This window comes from Diabrotica undecimpunctata, chromosome 9 (assembly GCF_040954645.1).
Source record: "Diabrotica undecimpunctata isolate CICGRU chromosome 9, icDiaUnde3, whole genome shotgun sequence".
NCBI classification, from domain to species: domain Eukaryota; kingdom Metazoa; phylum Arthropoda; class Insecta; order Coleoptera; family Chrysomelidae; genus Diabrotica; species Diabrotica undecimpunctata.
In genome coordinates this window covers 5,939,636-5,963,439 of record NC_092811.1, presented here as the reverse complement: position 1 = coordinate 5,963,439, position 23,804 = coordinate 5,939,636, and the positions used below count along the sequence as shown (strand labels likewise).

General features: G+C 34.9%; 1 protein-coding gene across 5 annotated transcripts in view; it reads right to left on the bottom strand.

Moving 5' to 3' along the window:
* Positions 1-23,804, bottom strand: part of pan (transcription factor pangolin) — an 808,803-nt gene that overhangs the window by 769,283 nt on the left and 15,716 nt on the right. For all 5 annotated transcript variants that reach the window (XM_072542638.1, XM_072542639.1, XM_072542635.1 and 2 more), the window contains exon 2: positions 16,837-16,909. In XM_072542638.1, coding sequence (XP_072398739.1) covers positions 16,837-16,909 — 73 coding nt within the window. The remainder of the gene's footprint in view (positions 1-16,836; positions 16,910-23,804) is intronic.

The following is a 23,804-nucleotide window of genomic DNA, read 5'->3' as shown; positions in this document are numbered from 1 at the left end:
TGGGTCCTAGCCTCCTCAAGAATTTCTCTCTAGTCGTCCCTACCTATCTCCTTTCTCCGCCAAAACGTATTCTCATGTCTTCATCGATGTTATCAAGGAACCTTGTTATGGGTCTTCTTCTCTGACCAATGGGTCTATCAAGGAGCGTTTTTCCAGCTGGGTCATTTTGTTCCATCCGCATTACATTTTAACTGCATCTTTAACTTCAAGAATCATTGGTGGTTCCTTTTCACTATTGTCTGTTCCCGTTACCTCATCGCTTTCGTCTTCCAGGTTTTCTTCTTCTTCCTCTGTATTGCCTGGTTAAAGTATTCCACCCATCTATTGAATACATCTTTCCTTGTTGTTAATAGGTCGCCATTCTGACATCTGCATTGTCTTGTGGTTGCCTTAAATTATTTTCTGTTGATGTTAACTCTCTTATAGAATGTGCTCTGAATTCTTTCTCTCTGTTGAGGTTTTCTATATATGTAAGTTCCTCATTTAGGTGGTTTCATTTTTTTCTTTTGTTTATCCTCTCTTGTTCTCTTCTCTTTGACTGGTAATTCTCTACAGTTGTTCTAGTTTGTAGTGAAAATAAAGTGTAATAAATTTTGTTGAAATATAGACAAAAAATTTTTTCAGTGCCTTATTCTTAGATAAACTGCAGGATAATATTCTAGTAGGACATGTCTGTGAAGGAATATAGGTATGAATCAAGACAAAACTTATGTTTGTTGACAAATATCATCAAGGAAACCGACCCTGCTTAGATATAAAGGCAAAGACTATGATGATTATTAATGTTAGGCCCTCTAGGCAGATGATACGGCAATCTACGCAATACTAAGAGACGACAGAAGAATAGTCCAAAACATAGAAAATCACCTTGGAAGAATCACAGAACTCACGGAAAAATGGAAAATCAAGATCAACACCCAAAAGACGCAATTCATCATGTTTACGCAGGAGAAAAATTCACCAGTAGTTGAACTCACAATTAGGCGAAACAGGATCCAGTCAGAAGACTCAGTCAAATTCCTACGAGTCCATCTCGACATGAAACTCAACTTCAAGAACAACACGCAACAAATCAAGGTAAAAGCAAATATCGCAACAAGACTAATACTTCCTTATATTTTTAGGTCCAGTCCACTATCGAAGGCCAAGCAGCTCCAACTATACCAGGATTACGTTAGATTGGTAATACCTGACGCTGCCCCAGTATGGAGCTCCACCGCGGAAACCAACTGAAAGAAGCTAGAAAGAACAGCGACGTCATGCTACAGGATTATCGATGGATCAACATGGGAAAACAGAATCACAAATGCAACCATCAGAGAAAGGCTCCAATATACATCACTGAGGGAGGTGGCTGAGAAAAGGACAAGGTACATCTTCCACCAAGCCACAAGAAGACTCATAAAGACCAGGGATATCGTCGCCAAGAATCGAATACAGACGATATACAGATCAAAAAATGACTAATCGACCATCCAGGGTCTAGCCGGGTGGTTGCCGAAGACAACCAATCAGGAAAGTAGGTACGATGCCAAAAACAAGTATCTACAGAAAAATACGCCAAGGAGTCCAAGATAGATAAATCCACGATCCGAAGAGGAAGCGGTTCAATTAGTAGATGGTGCAGAAGCGATACATCAAGAAAGAAGTTTAAAATATTTTAAATACATAGTTTGAAATATAAGAGCGTAGGCGCAAAATTTTCTGACAATGCTTTTCAAATGCATTCATTTTTTTCGAATCCTAAAAAAACTAATAAGTATTTTTGAAAAATTTAAACGCAGAATGAAAGAATACATTATTACTGAGGACCGAAAGTCCCTGAAAACTTCTAAAATGTTTATTTTAATAAGTTACAGGGGTGAAAAAAAGAGAAAATTTAGTGTGATTTTTAATTTCAAATATCTCATTCAAAAAAACTTTTTGTTTATTCTAAGGGACTTTCGTCCCTCGGTAATAATGTAATCTTTCATTCTGCATTTAAATTTTTTAAAAATATTTGTTAGTTTTCTCAGGATTCGAAAAAAATGATTGCATTTAAAAAGCATTGGCCCGAAATTTTGCGCCTACGCTCTTAAGTGTGAAATGTATAATATTATTAAGGCAATAAACGTTTTTATTTTTATTTTATTATTAATGTTAGCTAAGCTAGTAACAGCAACTTTTTTTGAATGAGTTTCAATAAATAAAATGAATAAAAACCCCAGTCGTTACGTTAGATGCTCTGAATATTTCTATAGTATTAGTATCTTTCATTGGTAAAGTATCAAACAGCATTTTAAGCTTACAATATTATTTGAATAACTGAAACAAGACTCGAAAAAAAAAAACATCACATTGTCATCACAAACGATGTGAATCCTTTTTGCTCGAAGGCAATTCGAAAAATTTACATATCTGTTGAATAACATCAAACGGAGGTTTTTTTATTCTCGAAAGTCTTGATAAAATTACACCGCATATTTTATTCATAAGATAAGTACATGGCTGCGCCGTACAACAATGTTCGTTGATGAATTTAAGATGTTTCTGTTAAATATTCACATAATGTATGGCGATATACGCTCAGAAAATAAAACTAATCATTTGCTCGTTGAAGAGATTTTATCATACGCAAAGGCGTGGTATATATTGATCTCGAATTAAAACAAATGTACGGAAATTGGTAATGTAAAAAAAACCGAAAAACACCAATGTTGCTGGTCGAAAATCAAGAGTCAGAAAAGGTTGTAATTATTTTCCATACTATTTGAAGTGTATGTAAAAAGTAATAAAAATGAAGTAAGTGGTAAAATTTAAATAGAAATCTATTGGCAATTAAGCATCACATGTTTTCTAGCCAATCATCCGTTACGTTTTTGTTAACATCGCGAGCCTCTCCGCTGATTTGCCCGTAGTTGATCTTGTGGCGCAGCTTCCACTTGCTCAGCCAACCCTCAGATGCCTTGAAATTCTCAATTCCAAGCTCAGTTGCAAAAAACTCAGCTTTTGACCTGACCACAGGCCCAGAAAGTGGTTTACACGCTGCTGCTGGAACCACTGAAGCATAGCGCGATCTAAATCTTCGTGCTGAGATTTTCGCAACTTCTTCCTACTACCGCCCTCCAATTTCGCTTGAAGCCACTTTGTTTTGTCCCTTCATATCGTAGCCACAGTTGACAACGATATCCGATTGCTTTTCACCTTTCTCTATTGCCCAAGTTATCGATAACTTTTCTTTCACCGAGGGCACCTTACGCTTTTTTAAAAACATGGTGACTGTTCATACACTAAGATACCACTGAAACTGGAAGTGAGAAGTCGTCAAAAGATGACAACATCTGTGTGAAAACAGTTAGGCACGCCGCGGGAACAAGAAAAGTGTATCACTCAACTCTTGGATAAAAATGAATAGGAGGTGTGGCCGCATTCCTTAAGCGCGAAACAACAACCGCTGGACAATGATCTTGCCACTCATGACACATTTGCCATCGACTATTGAACGCTGAAAAGTCATCGATATATCGGTAGAGAAAGAATTGATACATTGTCCTTACGACAACCCAAAATAAGTTTACTATTTTCATCGTTATAGGAGAATTATCGTTATATAGGGAATCGCTATAAAGGGAGACTTCTGTATACAGAAGATAATTGACTATTTAAAATAAATAAACATTGTCATTTAAATGAAACAGTTATAGATATAACAAAACCAATAGATTACTGTAAAACACAATAAATAAAAATCGGTGGCTAAAGAACCTGATTCCTAGCCATCTTCTCTGTCACACACAGACAATCATAGATAATGCAATCCTCTTCATGCAGGGAGAAACTATAAAAAATAATTAACAACTTGGAAAAAGGTTCTGACAATAGTTGCAATGATAATTTTCGTAAATATAAGTACAATAGCCCAAGATCTTGAAGAGACGCGAGAAAAAGACCAAAAAGTAGCATCTAAAACTAACTTTTAGGGTACTAATCAGGACTGCTTCACTAGATTACACTGTAATGATTAGAGACAAACAAAAGCTGAACACTTATGATTCTCTTATCAGCATTCTCTTATTGCCCTTATTAGCATCTATTAAAAAGTCTCATTTTAGCAAATTATTGTCAGGAAACAAAAGTAAGTGGACGTTGTTAGAAGATCAGTACGAAATTCAAAACTACAAAGTAAAACAATGGCTATTGACAAAATAAATCAGCAACAACTGAAGAGAAAACGACTAGATGTACAGAGCACTACGAAAAGGTAACCGGAAGGTTTTTGAAATAGAGAGATTTCATGCAATGAAAGAGCGGTCTAGAAGATACATATTAATATATGTATCTACAATATTAATAGGTAATTTTGTAAATTGAAGAATGATTTTACGAAAATGTCTTTGTACTTTATAGCATAAAATAACAATTGAGTTTGCTTATATTGAAGCTACGAGTCTGGCTGGCCTGTTATACCAAATACGTCTTCGTCGTTAGCTCTCATACTATATTATCGATGTTTGGTAACCGGCTCCCTACCTTATACGTTTCGAACAAAAGATGTAAGCAGCCCTTAAGTTTGTTATAGTTACTCGCAACAGAAGCCCTAACTAAATGCAACTCAAACTATAGACGTAAACTATTTGGAAGTCAATTATTATTATATCAGGTGTGAAAACTATGCTATTGTTAATTTAACTTCAAATTGATTAGTTTTGTTTCATTTTAGCCGTCCATAATTATGAATATTAGAAATTGTTTAGACTTCACACCGTAATCAGTTATATAAGCCTAAATCAATTGAGGATTTCGCTTAGCCCATTTGGCCTCACTACACGGAAAGAACAATCCCTTAGTCAGAAAACAGTAAACAAAAATACATTGACATTTAATTTAACAGACGAAACATTGTTTCGCTCTTGCAATATTTCCAAATATTAATAAAGCATCGATCTGACAATCGTAAGGTTCCAATAAGATGGTGCTCCAACGCATTATGCAGTAAAAGTGCGCCAATAATTGGATTATTTTTTTCCTAATCGGTAAATCGGACGAAGGGACCGATAGAATGGCCAGCGAGGTTACCCGACCTAACGCTCCTAGATTTTGTTCTGGTATCAGTCTTTTGGTGTAACACCCATAATAATTTCCAAGATCTGAAGGAATGAATCAAATCGGAATACCATGTAATTCAGCTGGAAACAATTAGAAATATGGTAAATGAGGCTAGTTCCAAAATAGCCTAGACTATTATCAGGAAGTGGTTCTGTGGTCAACACAGAAAAAACAAAAATAATATTACAGACGAGAAGAAATATAGTCCCACAAAACATTATACATGAAGATGACATTGAAACAGTTGGAAAGTTTACATACCTGGGAGTAGAAATATATGCCGACGGATCAGAAGATGGAGAAATGCGGAAGAGAATAACGCAGGCAAACAGAGCTTATTTTTCCCTCTCCCATATATTTCGGTCTAAAACTGTCTGTAATAGCATGCTATGGCAGTGGAGCATGGGTCCTGAAAGAAACATCAAAAAGCAAACTCGACACATTCGAAAGGAAAGTACTGAGGAGAATACTAGGACCTGTGAGGGAAAACGGAATCTTCAGTAGTCGATACAACAACGAGCATTATCAACTTTATAAGGAAGCACCACTGTCCGACTTCATTAGAATACAAAGATTGCAATGGACCGGGCATGTGATAAGAATGGGAGAGAATAGGCTACCAAAAAGAGCACTGAATGCTAGAACCCAGGGAAAGACACCGGTTGGAAAGCCAAGAAAGCGCTGGGAAGACACGGTAAATAGCGACGCACAAGCCTTTTTCGGAGTCCATGTATGGAGAAGATCAGCATAGACAAGCAAGGGTGGAGGCAAAAAAAAAGAGGCCAAGGCTAAATTTGGACTGTAGTATCGTAGAAGAAGAAGAAACTATGAGTGATAATAATGTGGGTATACAAAAACAAACTGATACCAAAGGACGACATAGAAGAATTTTTTTTGAGGATATTTCATGAAAACGTATTTGCCGACTTATGAATCATAAACCCTTTTACGTTCTCTTTCGGTACGTTTCTGTTTCGACCAAGCTCACTTTAGTGAATCATGTGATAAATAATGGCAGACTCTTCTCGTATTCTTCGCGTATTATTTTATAATTTGTACCAGGCGAGTGGCTAGTATCAGGGAATTGATCAACTACAACTTTCACACAGTTGACCATCTCATTTATTGTAAATATTTAAGTAAAGGAAGTGCACAAAACGAATGAGAACGTTAATGGTATTATAATAACCAACGAGCAGTGTCGGTCGAGTTTTTAGTGTTGCTTGTAAAAAAATGGTTACCGAGAGCAAGGTTACCTTAATTCTGCACATAGTATACAAACGATATTTCCAGTGGTTTTATTTTCTACAGGAATAAGATATCACAAAAAGTAGATAATGAAATAGGAGAATATCAATGTGGATTCAGAAGAGGACACAGCAGTGTAGATTTTCCTGCTGCGCCGAATACAAGCGGAAGTCTACGAAAATAGGAAATCTACAGTGGCCCTATTCATTGACTTTTTCAAAAACCCAAGTTTTTGGCAGAGTAAAACTAAAATAAATATACAAGGCACTCAAAAAATCAGAGAAGGGGGTTAAAATAAATGGAAAAGAAATAGATAAGTTTAAAGTCAGTGATGTTTATCAACGAAAACACCAATGTCAGCATTCCCTGACAACATAGTACTGACAACCAGAAGTAAAAAAGAATTAGAAGATATAATAAAAAGACTAGAAGCGAAAGCGCGAAAAAAGCTATATACATAAACGAAGGAAAGACCAAATATATGAAATAGGCAGAAGGACAATACGTGGTAATAATCACAGAAGGAAAAATATATAAATTCGAAGAAGTAGAAAGATTCCAGTGCTTAGGAGCGACATTCACCAGGAGACCAAATATGAAGGAAGAAATCCACGTGAGAATTATGACTGGTAATCGTTGAATCTTTATCGTTGAACTTTATACTTGATTTCGAGAGGGCATTTGATATAGTCCCACGTCTAACATCAACTGATCTATTTCGAGATGCTGTGAATAGAATAAGATGGGTCAATGTGGTCGCCACCATCTCTAGAAGATAGGCGCGTTTAGAAGAAGAAGATAAGAGCTATAGCATTATTCGCCACTGAAGCATAAACGATGAATAAATCCGAACAGGCCATGCTTCAAGTGTGGGAAAGAAAAGTCCTCAGGAAAATATCTGGAAGAAAATTACAAAGACTGAGATAGTTGGAACATATCCAAAAGATACAAAAGACGAGTTTACCCGAAAAAATACTAACGTGAGAAATAGGAGGAAAGAACGAGAAAGGTAGACCGAAAACCAGGTGGAAGAAGGATAGTGAAAAAGGCATAGAAGAACTTAAAATCCCAAATTAGAAAAAAAAAAAGCAGCAAACAGGAAAAACTGAAGAAGAATAATAAACCAAGCTATGGGCTTTTTAGCCCTGGAGAGCTAAATTAATAGGGTGAGTCATGAGGAACTTTACATACTTCTACCATATGTAGAGTCCCTCAGGGAGATATCATGAGGCCACTAAAAAATGTCAACTCCTCTTCTTTATTAATTAACAGGGTGATTTGTGTAATTGACCATTTATTTCATTTTACTGTAGTGTTTATACGGCTCAATTGATTTTTTTAATTTTTGCATGATACAGTACACTACTATCAAGCATTCGACTGGTATTAGCTAAACTAAAAAATTCCAGGACTGACTTTGGAAAAATTAATTTAGGGATTCGTATTAAATATTACACCCTGTATAAATTTTTTTTAAAATGCAATAAGTGATTTTCAAACTATATAAATAGCCAATGAAAACGACATATGCGACAATGTTGTCGCACTTTTATTAAATTTTTAGTGAACGATCAAATCTTACCAAAAATAGAACAACCATAATGAAGTATCAAATTATAAGGTATTAATTTAAACAAATGTTATAAATTTCAAACATTTTAATTAAAATGAGTTCCTACAACATAATCTAATACCTACGTAGAAAATTAACATCTTTACTGTCACTTTGTATTATCTCTATGATAGAATCAATTGTTTTTCAATTTTAAATTTTTACTCATAGATCGTATTGGGGCATTATTTTCGATAAATAATAAATTAAATTGATTAAAAAGTCAAACCTCTTGTATGTGTTAGTTTTTGTTGATTGTAAATGATTAAAATTTTATGTCAAATAATAATACATTGCATCAACTGTACTAAATAAAAATAAATCTAAAAAAGTTTAAAATAAAGGTTGGCGTTGACCGTTTGAAGTTTCTTGATATTTTATACCCATTGTCATTATCAATTGTTATTTATGTGTACAAGAATACATATTTCTTCTGTCATATCTACGTTAAGTACATTGTGTTAGTTTTGGTAGAGCTTTTGTTACTTTCGTTCAAAATGCCACATCAGTTTTCGACCACAGAATATGCAGACAATATTTGTTTATGGATTCTGTAATGGGAATGGTAGGGCTGCTAGTAGAGAATATCGCAGGAGATTTCCTAATCGTCGAACTCCCAGTCATCCAACATTTGGGTCAGTTTTTAATTATTTGCGATAAAATGGCACTTTTCCTAGTGGAACAACAGAGTGACATGTAGATGAAGCGCAGGAAGATGACATTATGGACGCCGTTACTATGAACTCTACAATAAGCACTAGACAAGTAAGTCGAGAACTCAATGTTACTCAATCAAAAGTAAGTAGAGTCTTACAAAAAAATAATCTATACCCATATCACATTCAAATGGTTCAGCGACTACATGATGGAGATGAGATCGATAGGTTGGAATTTTGTAGATGGATTAACAATAATCGACCAACGCTATATAGGACACTATTTACAGATGAAGCCCAATTTACCAGAGACGGGATAAATAATTCACGAAATTCACATGTGTGGGCAGAAGAAAATCCCCATGCTATTCGAGAACGTCGTTCTCAGTTAAGGTTTTCGGTTAACGTGTGGATTGGTGTCATAAATAACCAATTAGTAGGTCCTCACTTTTTTGATGGTCCTTTAACAGGGCAGGTCTATTTGAACTTTCTACAAAATATTTTGCCGAATTTGCTTGCCAACGCGAACGTTGCTATCCGAGGGATGTATTTTCAGCATGATGGGGCACCCCCACACTTTTTACTGGCAGTGAGACAACATCTCAATAATGTTTATGGCAACAGGTGGATAGGACGTGCAGGTCCTATTTCGTGGCCTTCAAGATCCCCTGATTTCAATCCCGTTGATTACCATATTTGGGGACGATTGAAGCAACTAGTTTACGCAGTGAATATTAATAACCGACAACAATTAATTGATAGAATTATACATTGTTGTAATACTATTAGAAACGATCCCCAGAGTATCCGTAATTCAATACGTCAATTAACAATTCGGCAACAAAAATGTGTACAGGCTGCAGGGTTCCATTTCGAAAATCTATTTTGAATTATTTTTATTTTGTTACCATTATTGTATCTTTTCCAGTTCTAATTTATGGGTTTATCATATCTATGTACATATTTTTTAGTTTTTTTTTAAATTGTTCTTCGTTATTGTTAGTAGTTACTGTTTTTTGTTGTGCAGTGACTCAGTTTATCATTTCAATTAAAATGTTTGAAATTTATAACATTTGTTTAAATTAATACCTTATAATTTGATACTTCATTATGGCTGTTCTATTTTTGGTAAGATTTGATCGTTCACTAAAAATTTAATAAGAGTGCGACAACATTGTCGCATATGTCGTTTTCATTGGCTATTTATGTAGTTTGAAAATCACTTATTGCATTTTAAAAAAAATTTATACAGGGTGTAATATTTAATATGAATCCCTAAATTAATTTTTCCAAAGCCAGTCCTGGAATTTTTTAGTTTAGCTAATACCAGTCGAATGCTTGATAGTAGTGTACTGTATCATACAAAAATTAAAAAAATCAAATGAGCCGTATAACACTACAGTAAAATGAAATAAATGGTCAACTACACAAATCACCCTGTTAATTAATAAAGAAGAGGAGTTGACATTTTTTAGTGGCCACATGATATGCTCCCTGAGGGACTCTACATATGGTAGAAGTATGTAAAGTTCCTCATGACTCACCCTGTATATCTGTCGATCTTTAAATAAAACATGCCATACTTATTGTATATTATAAAAATCAGATCTAATAAAATATTTTCCGTATCATATTCGTTTTTTCTAGACCCAAAATTAGTCGGATTTAACAGTACTATACTAAAATAACACCACACCTCGTCAACCCTTCCACCTGTCCAAATAAACTAGGACAAATTTCGACGTGTGCACACCAATCTCGCTAATTTTAGGGCTGCGACAGCCCCAATACATTATCTACCCGCTATAATTTGTGTAGATTTGTTTGTATAACGTTTTTTTTTTATTTTAATACTTTAACCTTTTCCTTTGGGGAGCCAGTAAACTCAAAAATGTGATACTGACATCTGGTAGTTGTTTGTAAATAAACCGGGACGAACATTTGTAAGTTGTAGATAGTTAAAATGTTTAGTGCTGACTCTGAAAGTGTGTCTAGACATCAAACTTTTATATGTATGTTAATTCTGGATATACGAGGTATAGTCAAACAAAAATCGTCCTTTTTCGTCTAGTATTGGTTCTTTCTTGATCGATTTTTATCGAGATTTCTTACCGTTTCTGTTAAGATTAGTTTTCCTTACAAAAAAACAATCATTATTTAGATAGATTTTAATAAGTTTCTCTTAGTCTAAATATAGTCTTCTGCAGGTCATCATGCAGGGTAGAGTCGATGGTAAAAAGGGAATAGCTAGGAAGAGAAAGTCATGGCTGCGAAATATTCGAGACTGGACAAACATGACTGTAGATGAATTATTCCACGTTGCAAAAGACAGAGAAACTTTTAGAAATGTGGTCGCCAACCTCCGTTAATGGGGACGGCATAGGAAGAAGAAGAAGTTTCTCTTCAGACCAAATTTATAAACGCATCAAAACATCATTTGAACATAAACAAGAAGCAGAACTAATCTGACTGAGAATGACAAGTGGGACTTTGCCGAAACGTCGTCAAAAAAATCGTTTTTCTAAAAACCAAAGTTATCCAACGCAGAACCTAAGCCGGAAAATCCTTTAAAATTGTTTTAGTCCCTGGTTTTTATTGGATTTATTTCGTTTGGCTGCATTTTAAATAAATACTGATCTTATTGTTCTGAAGCTATTTTCTTGTGGCATTTTAAATTAATTACTATTTAAATGGGAATAAGCCACAATTAAAGGTTAAAATTGGCAATATTGGCAATATCATTTTAAAGTCGTCTACTTTAAAATACATAATGTATGTCTGAATTGTCAATATAGATGAGTCAGATAAAATTAAATTATTAGAAGAATTTTTCACTAAGTAACAAAAAACAAATTTTGTTATTTTGAGAACGATTTCCGAAGTGGAAATTGAAACGTCAATAAACGTATTTTAACCTTTAATTGTGGCTTATTCCCATTTAAATAGTAATTAAATACTGATCTTGTTTTGTTCCTGCAATAAACTTCAAAAATCGAGAGCTGTAGAGCGAGATAATTGACTGAGATAACAACGAATTGATTAAAAATAAAGTATTTGTACAGAGAAAAAAAAAAGTTTCAAAAAAAATTCCAAATAAAAAGTTAAGTTACCAAAAGTAGGTATCGCAATTGATAAGTATCGGAATTTTTCTGACATTGCCATAATGTCCTAAAAGTAATAAGTTCAAGGATAGATAAATGAAACAACTGAGGTTGGGAAACTTTTGACGCTATCTGAGAATAATACAATTAAACCTTAATAATAATTTAAAAAATGTTTTTACATAAACAGCAAGGTAAAAACTTTATAAATACCATAAGAACAGTATTAGATGAATTAAAAGAAATGAAAATAGAAAATGGAATGGGAGGACATGAGGACATAGAGAATCAAATGAATGTACAAAGATCAATTATTATAGAAAACATCGAAAAACAACAATTAACATGGTACGGACATGTTAGACATATGGGGGAAGAAAGACTAGCAAAAAAAATATTAGAATGGATACCACCAGAGAAAAGAAAACGAGGACGACCACCAACAACATGGATGCAAGAAATTTCAAAAGCAATGTCAGCAAGAAATCTATCTGAATCTGAAGAAGACTGGCAGAATAGACTGGCTTGGCGAACGGGAACCCAAAGGCGGATTACGCTATGAACGGGATATATATATATATATATATATATATATATATATATATATATATATATATATATATATATATATAAAATAGAAAATACAAAATTTAAAGTGACAACAGGAGAACAAAACTTGGATGCCCTGGCGTGAGTTGGATTCAAAGTGGAAGGCTCCATCCGCACGCAGTCTTTCCAGAGAAGTCGTGCTCACAGATGCACCCATAGCTCCTTGCCTACCAACTGAAGTCCACCCCCTCAACCGGACTACTCATGCGGTAGGTCCTCTCCAGACCGGTGTATCGCATGAATAGTCCGTCTTTTCTTTATCTCTGTCTCCCTCTTTCCTTTGCTGCAGATTCCTCTCTAGTATTTCCTTCTTTCTGACCATTTGAGTTACTGCCTCTAGTATTGCATTGATTTTCCCTCTGTCTCTCCTCTGCCTTGCGAACGACGTACTTCACGTGATCACAAAGATTTGCCTGGTATCTAGGACTACCCCCCCCCCCCAAGTACTTCACTTTTTTGGCAGGTAAGATCCTTTTTCCCTCCAGTGCAAAAACTATATGGTCTCTGGCTCTTAGATCCTTGAGGATCATATCTTCAGTCTTCTCAGCCGCCAACACGAGGTCCTTGCTTCCCGTCCACGTCTTCACTTTGTTGAGGGCTCGGTTCGCTCTACGCATGATTGACCAGTTTTCATTGTGCTCCACCCACAGCACCAGGTCATCCGCATACGCTATTGCCTGCACACCAATGTCCAGGTCGGCCTGCAAAATCTTGTTGTAAAGAACATTCCAAAGCAATGAACCCAGGACGGAGTCCTACAGCACTCCCGCCGTGGTCCTTTCTCTTCCTGCTTTGAGCGTCTTGCCAGCTTCCGCAACTTTTTCCTGTGTAAATTCAGTCACGGGTGTCTCCACTTGGAGTGGCGTAAGCTTATTTCTTCCCTATATGGAAAAGATCCTTGCCAGTTCTTCCCTTCGACTGTCTTGCATTTTAAAGAAGCCTCCTGCGCCTTTAAAATTCTTGACAAGAAAAAGCAGAACAAACCCTAAGAATAGCTCAATTGTGAAAGGAAATCACAGGTAAAACATTGCCGTAGGGTTTTTAAGATAAAGACAATAAAAAAAATACACAGAAAAATAATGGAAAAATAATAATAATCCATAAATACGATATCGATGAAGTAAAATTGGACAAACAAGATCTATTATAGTATTAAAAAATTTGATGTTCTTCTGAGTAATTCCCAAATATATGGATTGATGCAGACTACACAAACGGAAGAAAGAAACAACAATGCCAATACCAATACCAATAATGACAATACCTAATCGTGATGGAATTGCTACAGTATATAGATGGAACGGTAATACAACTAATTAAAAATGGAAAAGACCCAGGATATAATAAAATAACATCAGAAATATTTCACCAAAGGAGAAACTGTCCTCGACGCATCAAGGAATTTGGATATCGGTTAAAATACTTGGGAATTCCAAGGTTGGCCAAATCCAAATTTCTAATTGATTCGATGCAGGGAAAATCCACTTTCGCTAAGTAAAACAAAGGATTTGTTTTACATAAAAGCAGGTAGATTTTCTCTCATCGGTCAGTCGAGCTTGCCTCTTCTACTGTAGACCTAGTCGGTGCTATTATTGTTCCTACTAAGTTATTGTTTTATTTCTGATTTCTTATATACCATTTTTATTTTAGCATTATTGTATATTCAGACCTTTTCAGGTTAGAATATTACTTTGATCTATATTTGTTCATATACTGATTGTTTGATATTTTAATTGGTTATTTTGATTGTTTATTTTTCTTGTATTTTGTGTCTAAGTTGTTCTTCCGTAAGTTAAGAACACTTAGAAATATTTATCTTGCTTTTTTCTATTTTATATTTTGATTTGTACTTTGTCTAAGTAGTTCTTTCCGGTAAGTCAAAGAACTCTTAGAAATATTTCTCTGAATATTTGACTTGTTATTTTAATTGTTTGTCTAAGCCGTTCTTTTCCGGTAAGTCAAAGAACTCTTAGAAATATTTGCATAATCATTGTTGCATTATTATTTCCGATATTTTATCTAAGATATTTTTCTTAAGTTAAGAAAATACTTAATACATTTGTTTCTTTCATTTTCTATTTTATGCTAAGTTGTTTCTTCCGTAAGTCAAGAAACACTTAGCAATATTTTCACATCTTTTCTATATTTGATTTTTCTTATTTTCTTTTATAAGTCGTTTCTTCCGTAAGTCAAGAAACACTTATAAATATTTGTGCATTTATTTTACTATATTTGATTCTCTTGTTTATTTTCTATTCTAAGTTGTTTCTTCCGTAAGTCAAGAAACACTTAGACATATTTCTATAATCTGTTTCATTTTTGCATTTCTCGTTTTATATTTTGAGTATTTTATTTTTCTACTCTAAGTCGTTTCTTCCGTAAGTTAAGAAACACTTAGAAATATTTCCATATTTTACTCTCACATTTACATATTTCATTTATCTATATTTCTGTCCTAAGTTGTTTCTTCCGTAAGTCAAGAAACACTTAGAAACATTTTTTTTTCTTTGCATTATATTTTTTATACCATTTAATTTAATTGTTTACTAAGTTATTCCTTCCGTAAGTCAAGGAATACTTAGATCATTTTTACCTATCTGTTTTCCATTTTTGCTCTGTTACTTTGTAACTGTTCCTTGGAACCGTTACCTATAACAGATATTTGTCACTGGAACTGTTATTTATAACAGCGGTAGTATTTAACCTTTCTACCAGCGACAAACCAAAGATGGTGAATACCCGATCCAATTCCGGGGATAGGAAGAAGCCCGAAGAGCCGGCGATGGGTCCTACAGGCCCAATTGCCCCCTCTCGGCAACAAAACAGCTCCTAAATTAACTATTTAGATAGTTTTATTATGGAATCACTAGCAGGAGAATTTTACTGTTATCATGGCATGTGTTTGTCTTTTTAAAGACGAATTACATGCTATGATTTTTCTGACGGGTATTCTCAAGTTAAAGTTGATTTCATGTAATCGAATGAACTATCTTACAATAAAGTCGTCACAGGAACGCAACTTAACAATGCCATCAAATAATACTAATACCTACAATAAAATTGATACATATTGTTTATAACTTTAATCAAGTGATTTTAATTCCGAAAAGTTTCCGAGGATCGAAGGCTTATTCAACACCTATCAATGCATATTTATTTTAAATTATCTTCGTTTCTCGATAATTTTTGTTATATTGAAGCGATTGTCGTTAGTAGACAACCGAAAACAGCGTTTCAAATATACCATGAATTCAAACAAGGAATCTTTTGAAAAAAAAAATTAAGCAAAAACCATTAAAAATCAGTATGCAAAATAGCCGAAAAGGTCATTTAATAATTGTAAAAACATCGTTTTCACTAGTGATACATTCCAAGGTCATTGTGCAAAGAAAATAAACTAGACTAAGACACTGTTAAGTTCTTTTGGATACTTCTGTACATATATAGGAGAGTCTTGTTCTTCTTCTTCTTCTTCAGTGCCTTATCCGGTCCGGATGTTGGCGATCATCAAGGCTATCATGGTTTTGTTGACTGTTCTGCGAAACAGCTCCGCTGAGGTCGTCCCAAACCATTGTCGGAGATTTTTCAACCACGAGATACGACGGCGTCCCGGTCCTCTTCTGCCAAATACTTTACCCTGCATAACGAGTTGAAGAATTCGATATTTTTCTTCGTTCCGCATCACGTGGCCGAGGTACTCAAGCTTACGTTGTTTAATTAAATTAAGCACTTTTTTTTCTTTTGTCATGCGCTGTAGGACCTCAACGTTGGTGACATGGTCCACATAAGATATTTTTAGTATCCTTCTGTATATCCACATCTCGAAGGCTTCGATTCGTTTTTCAGTGGCTTGCGTCAGTGTCCAGCCTTCAACTCCATATAGTAACACTGGAAGAACGTAGCACCTCACTATCCGCATCTTGGTTCTCAAACTGAGATCACTGCAGCACAGCAAGGATCTCAACTTAATAAATGTAGACCGTGCCATTTCAATTCTGGATCTAATCTCTTGAGCGTAGTCCCATTGTACGTTGAGAGTAGTTCCGAGGTAAGTGAATCTGTCTACTCTCGAGAGTCTTGTTACAATATTCAAATTAGGGCGAAATATTAGTACAAAACTTACTTCAAATTAGAAAAATAGCTAATAATTAATACAGCAATATCTTTCTGATAGTATATATGGTTATACCATTATTTGTAATTATGGCATTCATGTTTACTGAAGGTTTTAATATTAACAATTTTAGTTGATAATAGAGATATTATTAGAGTATACAAAACTGGTAACTTCAGAATATATTGGAAGTTGCAGATAGAATTTAAGTGTTCATGCTTTTTATCACAAAAAACTAAATATTGAACCAATTCTCTGGTTTAAAAATTTCCCTTTTACAATACCTATTTTGCGATTACTTAGCTGTTTACTTTCTCATATATGTATATAGAAATATTATTCGCTAATAATTGCAAACTACTATTTTCTTCGATGGTTATATAGTACCGTTTAACATAAATAGGAACTTACCAAACACGGGGCTGTGATCTGGTCGCTGGACATGTTTGCTGGTAGGATGGTAGTTTCCTGTTCCGGACTTTTCCTACAAACGATTAAAAATTGTAATCAGTTTCATCAATTTGTCCAAAATATATCTTTTTATATAAAAAACTATTAAGAAAAAAATAATGTCGCCCTAAACTGATTTCACTCAGAGTTTAAAAAAAACGAAACATTTGATTATTTCGACAATGGCATTCATAATAATCACAAATAACTAGCTGACGTCGAAATGACTTTGTAACAAACGTTTTTCTAAAATATCCACTAATGTAGTGGACTACATTCAAAATTTTTCTAATTTGCTAGAAATCCCAGTTGTTGTTTTTCGTAATTGAGAAAGAAGTCGTAAGTTTGTAAGAAGTAAAAAAGTTATGATCAAATGACACATCTGATCATTACCTGATTTATACAATAAATTACTATACAAAAATGAGTTCAAATGTGGTAAGGATAAGCAAAATACACTCGCGATCATAAAATCCCGGTCATCTTGAAAATTTCAAGTTTCTTAAATATTTTTGCCTCTGGTGCAGTAATAACCTTTTTTTTGGGTAATGTATTTTTTATTTGTCATCAATGTTTGTTTTGAAAGAAAAAAAAATGGTTTTTTATTGTTTTTATTGAAAAAACAGAAAACAAATCAAATTGTTGATAAAACAGACATACGAAAAAAAATGGAAAATACAGAACGTGGTAAAAAATCAGTGAAATTTCAATGACCAATATCGTGTATTGCCTCCCCTTGCTCTAATAACCTCTTGCAGACGACGGGGCATACTCTCAATTTTTCTCCGGATTACATGTTGTGGTATGTTATTGCACTCTCTCACTAACAGATCCTTAAGCTCCTGTGCGTTGTTAGGAGGTTTATGGGTTTGAATACGTTTTTTCAAATCGTCCCAGAGATGTTCGATCGGATTCAGGTCCGGATACCTAGCTGGCCAGGGTACCCTCGTCCAAGTATTACATACTGATCCTGGCAACGTGCTGTCGCACGTTCTGCTGCATAAAAACGGCGTTTTCTCCAAGCCCTGCCATATTGGGCATAACATGTTCTTCCGGAATCTCAGTAAAGTACCTTCGTGCAGTTAGGGACCCATTTTCGATGAAGGGTAATTCTGTGTGGAAGTCGGAAGATATACCTCCCCAAGCCATGACCGAGCCTCCACCAAATGGCATTCTTGAATCAATGCAAGCTTGTGAAAATCGTTCACCGGTTCTCCTCCAAACTCTTACACGTCCATCGGATCCAGTTAGGCAGAAACGGGATTCATCTGAGAATAACACTTTGCTACAATCGTTAATTCCCCAATGCGCGTATTGTCGAGCAAAAGCTAGTCGTGCAACTCGAGGCACCCGGCGAATTGGCGGTTCTCTAGCCATTACCCGAGAAGATAGTCAAGAAGAACGAAGTCTTCTTCTGACTGTTGTAACAATAAAATTGCGATTTCGTACTTCCTGTAGACGATTTTGATGCATAACCGCAGTTGAGGTCCGGTTTCGTAAAACCTGAATCATAAGGAAACGGTCATCTAGTGCCTTGGTCGTTCTTCTTCATCCAGAGCCAGGTCGCCTGGTTAGCAAACTTGCCTGCTGAAAGCGTTGAAGCACTCGTTGAACCGTAGAAAGGCTTACGCCAACAGTTCTTGCGACTTGCCGTTGAGTGTGACCGTCTTCCACAAGTGCAACAATTTGTGCCGTTTCAACAACAGTCAAAGGCATTTTGTCAAAAAATAAACACTAATAATGGCACTAATAAACACTAATGGTGGCAATAATAAACGTTTGTCCGTTGCATTTGAACAGAAATTCGAAGTACAAACGAGACATTTAAAACAAGTGGAGTTACAGGTAGCGTTCATTTTGGTGTGCACTTTACCGCGAAATCGGCACTATTGGAATTCTTTGTTACAAAGGAAACCGCAACAATTCTCAGAAACATGCATTAGTTTGTATTTGTATTATTATTATTTACGATAAAGCTCGTTAAAAATGAAATATCGATGATTTTCAAGGTGACCCGGATTTTATGATCGCGAGTGTATTAAGTAGCTGTAGGTAAATTAAAGAACAATAAATCTAGAGCCACTGAAGGAAGGAGAAGACGCATCACTGACAAAAATACATGAGCTGATAACAAAGATATGGTTGAATAAGCAGTTACCAGCGGAATCACTAGAAGAAGGGAGAGCTCCAGGACCAAACCGAGTACAGTCTGAATTTCTTAAACTTCTTGATGACGAATCTTTAAGAATACTATGCAAAATCTTCAATAATATCTATGACACAGGCAATATTCCAAAAGATTGGCTAGTTTCAGAATTTATTATGTTAACAAAGAAACAGAGAGCGAAAAAGTGCGGAGAATATAGGCTAATAAATCTAATGAGCCATACACTAAAACTTTTTCTTAAAATTATACATCGCAGAATATACATGCTATGCGAACAGAGAATACAAGACACACAGTTTGGATTCATGAAAGGCGAAGGTGTACGAGAGATGCACTCTTTAGTCTACAGGTATTATTCCAAAGATGCAGAGATATGACTTGCGATATCTACACCTGCTATGTGGACTACCAAAAGCCCAAATAGATGATAAAGACCGGCGTATAATACAAAATTTATACTGCAACCAATCAGTCACAATAAGAACAAATCTTGGAGATAAACCGACGGAAGCAATCCAGATTCTGCGATGAGTTAAACAAGGACGTATACTTTCACCTATATTATTCAACCTATATTCAGAGTAAATATTAAAAATAGTAAATGGAGAACACCTAAACAACATCCAGAGACCAGTTAGAATGTGGAAACTACCGTGGAATCACGCTGTTGAAAGCAGTATACAAAATAATGTTCCATGTCATTTATGAAAAGTTTAGACCACCCGCTGAAAAAATAGTTGGCAAATACCGATGTAGCTTCTACAGGCAGAAGTCAACAATAGATCAGATATTTGTTCTACGACAGATCCTCGAAAAAACAAGTGAATATAACGTTAACAAACATCATATGAACCGAGAATTCTTAATTCAAACAATGAAACTGCTTAATATAACAACACAACTAATAGTATTGATAAAAAAACACGGAAAACGGAAACAATAGATGTGAAAGAGTCAGGGAGACACCGTAGCACGCATCTTCTTTATCGTCCTCGAAAAAATAATAAGAGACGCAACCGTCAATACACGAGGAACAATAATTAATAAAATATGGTGCAAATACTAGCGTTTGCAGATGATGTTGACATAATCACCATGTCAAGAAAAAAAATGATTCTTATATCTAAAATTATTCACCTACACCATTAAAAAAGTAAATTAATTGATGGTACGTCGACTTGAACCCGATGTTTGACCTACCCATCAACTAAAAATTAAAAAGAGTCCTGTGAATCAACTGAGTCATATATTTTATTTGTCGTTAATTAGGCAGGCATGGGATGACAAGAAGATGAATGCAGAAATGATTCGCATGTTGCACCTGCGCTTCTATTAATTATGTAATTGACTTTTATCAATAAACCTGTAACCGTGTATATAATGTACAATTTAAAATAGCTTACCTAAAGCGTTATAAAATTATAATAAACTACTAATTACGTAATTTCAGTACAACAACCCGGAAAATTCACTTGAAATATCTATTTTAATACTTAAAAACACAAATAATAAAGGGTTTACAAAAAATTACAAGTAAAAAACTGGAACTATTTCATACAAAAAGTCATATTTCGCGAACGAAAACCAGATCTTCAAACAAGTTTGACAGTCAGTCAGTTAGGCAGTTTTTAACGAACACGTTTATAAACATAAACAATATAGTGACGCAATTCCTATTTGACTGTACGATTATGCTTTTGTAATGATTAATTATTTTGATTTTTTATGTAAAACTTGTATAATGTTTTGAATAATAAAATTATTTGTATAAATGTTCAAACTGTTTGGATATTAGGACGAACATATCTTTCTAATTTTGATTTTATTGCTGATACTTTATCGGTGATGCTTTTGTCAACAAACCATTTATAGATATGTATCAGAACATGATTGATAATATTTGTATTTCATTTTTTATCGAGCGTAATAGCATATAATCTTTGAAAGTAGGGAATGACTGGAACTGAAAAGTCCTATTAACTAATAGTGACTGGAAAACAGCGTTTTTAGTTTAGTTAATAAGCAAAGAAGTAAATAAAAAAAGTAAAGTAAAAAAAGGAAAATTGAAAAAGATGAAGTAGCAAAAGAACGTGAAATGACGGTGTTACGATTACGATTTTATAATTAACTAACCGCACCCTACAGAACGCAGTCAAATGTCTAAATGGCTTCTTCTTCTTCTCGTGCCACTCCTAGCGGAGATTGGAAATCATCATGGCCACTGCGACTTTGTTAGCAGCGCGCCTAAAAAGTTCAATCGAACTACACCCGAACCATTCACGTAGATTACGAAGCCACGATATTTTTCTTCTTCCCACACTTCTTTTGCCCTTAATTTTGCCCTGCATGATATTTCTTAAAAGTTCGTACTTTTCACCTCTCACAATGTGCCCCAAGTATTCCATCTTTCTAGTTTTTATCTCATTTAGAATTTCGCATCTTTTGTCTAAAGTTTGGTGTACTTGCGTGTTAGTGACGTGGTCCATCCATGATATTCTGAGAATGCGCCTATAGCACCACATCTCGAAAGCTTCGATGTTTTTTGTGGTCAACTGTTTTAGTGTCCAAGCCTCTACTCCATACAACAGGGTAGAAAAGACATAACACCGCAGCATTCGTATTCGTAACTTTATATTGATATCACGATTGCAAAAGAGTTTGCGCATTCTATTAAAGACTGATCTAGCGATTTCTATTCTACATCTAATCTCTTTTGTTTGATCAGTATCGTCTGTGATCCAAGCACCTAGATATTTATAACAGGACACACGCTCAATCGTTGTGTTGTCTATTACAAGATTAGCTCTGATGTTCTTTGATTTCGTGATTACCATAAATTTAGTTTTTTTCAAATTAATTTTCAAGCCGTAACTGTTACAGTATATATTGAGACTTTGAACGAGATGTTGTAGTTCTACTAGCGTTCCCGTTAGGAGAACCGTATCGTCAGCATACCTTATATTGTTGATCGTCTCACCATTTATTATCAGACCAAGATCTTCTTCCTCGAGTGCTTGTTCACAAATAGCTTCACTATACAGATTAAATAAAAGTGGCGACAAGATGCATCCCTGCCGGACTCCTCGACGGATTTGAATTTCTTCTGTTAGCCTACCCTCAACCTTCACATTTGCTGTTTGATTCCAATATAGGTTGCATATAATTCGAATATCTCGGCTGTCTATATTTTTCTTTATTAGAATTTGTCTTAGTGGTTCATGTTGTACTTTGTCAAAGGCCTTTTCGAAATCAATAAAGCAGGTGTAAATTTCTTGGTTCATGTCTAAGCATCTCTGTGAGAGAACGTTCATTGCAAACAGAGCCTCCCTTGTACCCAGCCCTTTTCTGAATCCCATCTGAGTGTTACTGATGTCTACGTCTAATTTCCTATAGATCCTATTATGGATTATTTTCAGGAACAGTTTTAGAGCATGACTCATCAAAGCTATCGTACAATATTCGCTGCATTCCCTTGTATTTGCCTTTTTTGGCAGTAGTATAAAGGTCGAACGGAGCCATTCCCTAGGTATTATTCCAGTTCTATATATTGTGTTAAATATAAATAGATCTAGGAGTATTTTAATAGATTCATCGTCCATAAGTTTGAGCAGTTCTACGGGAATTTCATCAGGACCGGGGGCCTTACCACTTTTCGCTTGTTTGATTGCATAATCTATTTCTTCTCTGATTATATCAGGCCCTGTATCATCTGTATATTCGTTTGAGATTTCTTGTCTATCTTTGTCATCAAAAAGTTGTGATATGTATTCTGTCCATCGATTCATTTTTTGTTGTAAATCTGTTATGAGTAAACCATCTGTATCTTTGATCTGTCCTGTCTGTGTTGTTCTTCTCCTTCCTGTCATTTCTTTAATCTTTTTGTGTACATTAAAAAAGTCATATTTTCGCTCCAGTTGTTCCAACTCCTGGCATTGCTCACTTAGCCATCTTTCTCTAGCTTCTCTTATTTTCTTTTTTATCAGTTTATCTGTTTCTTTGTATCTTATCGGATTATTTGTTTTGTGTACCCTTCTTTCACACATCAACTGTAGTATTTCCTCATTCATCCATTCTTTATGTTTCCTTTCTTTCGGTGTTAAATTTTCTCTCCCTGCCAGCATTACGGCATGTTTAATATTCTCCCATTTTTGGTCTATGTTATCAGTATTTCTATTCAGTTTCTCTATATTTTGTAAATTTTCTTTGATGTTCACTATTGTTTTCTCTTTTATATGTTGTTCACTCAGTCTTCTCACGTCAATTTGTTTCTGTATGTGTTTTTGAATGATCTTTAGTTTTATTCTTAATGTGACTACTACAGGATTGTGATCCGAGCCTATATCTGCTCCTGGGTAGGTTTTAGCTGAGAGTATAGAGTTGCGGAATCTTTGTCTAACAAGGACAAAGTTAATTTGATTTCTGACTACTCTACCTAAATCTAGTCTAAATGACTACAACTTATCAAAACAGCTAAAAAAATGTACTATGAGAATCATCTGGGAAGCCCTAAAAATATTGCAAGGGAACTTGGTTAAGTAAGGAACTAGCCTCAGCCTGCTATGTAATAAGATCTGTTTCGAAGGAAATCAATTTAGCATCTTCCAAAATAAAATACTTTTCTTTGTTCGAGTCTCATCTTCGATATGGCCTTTCTTTTTGGGGTTCTAGTACAGCTGTCCAATCTGATGTTATTTTTAAATCACAAAAAAGAGCAATACGGTATCTTTTTGGCCTCAGTATCATAATATATTGCAGAAGCTCC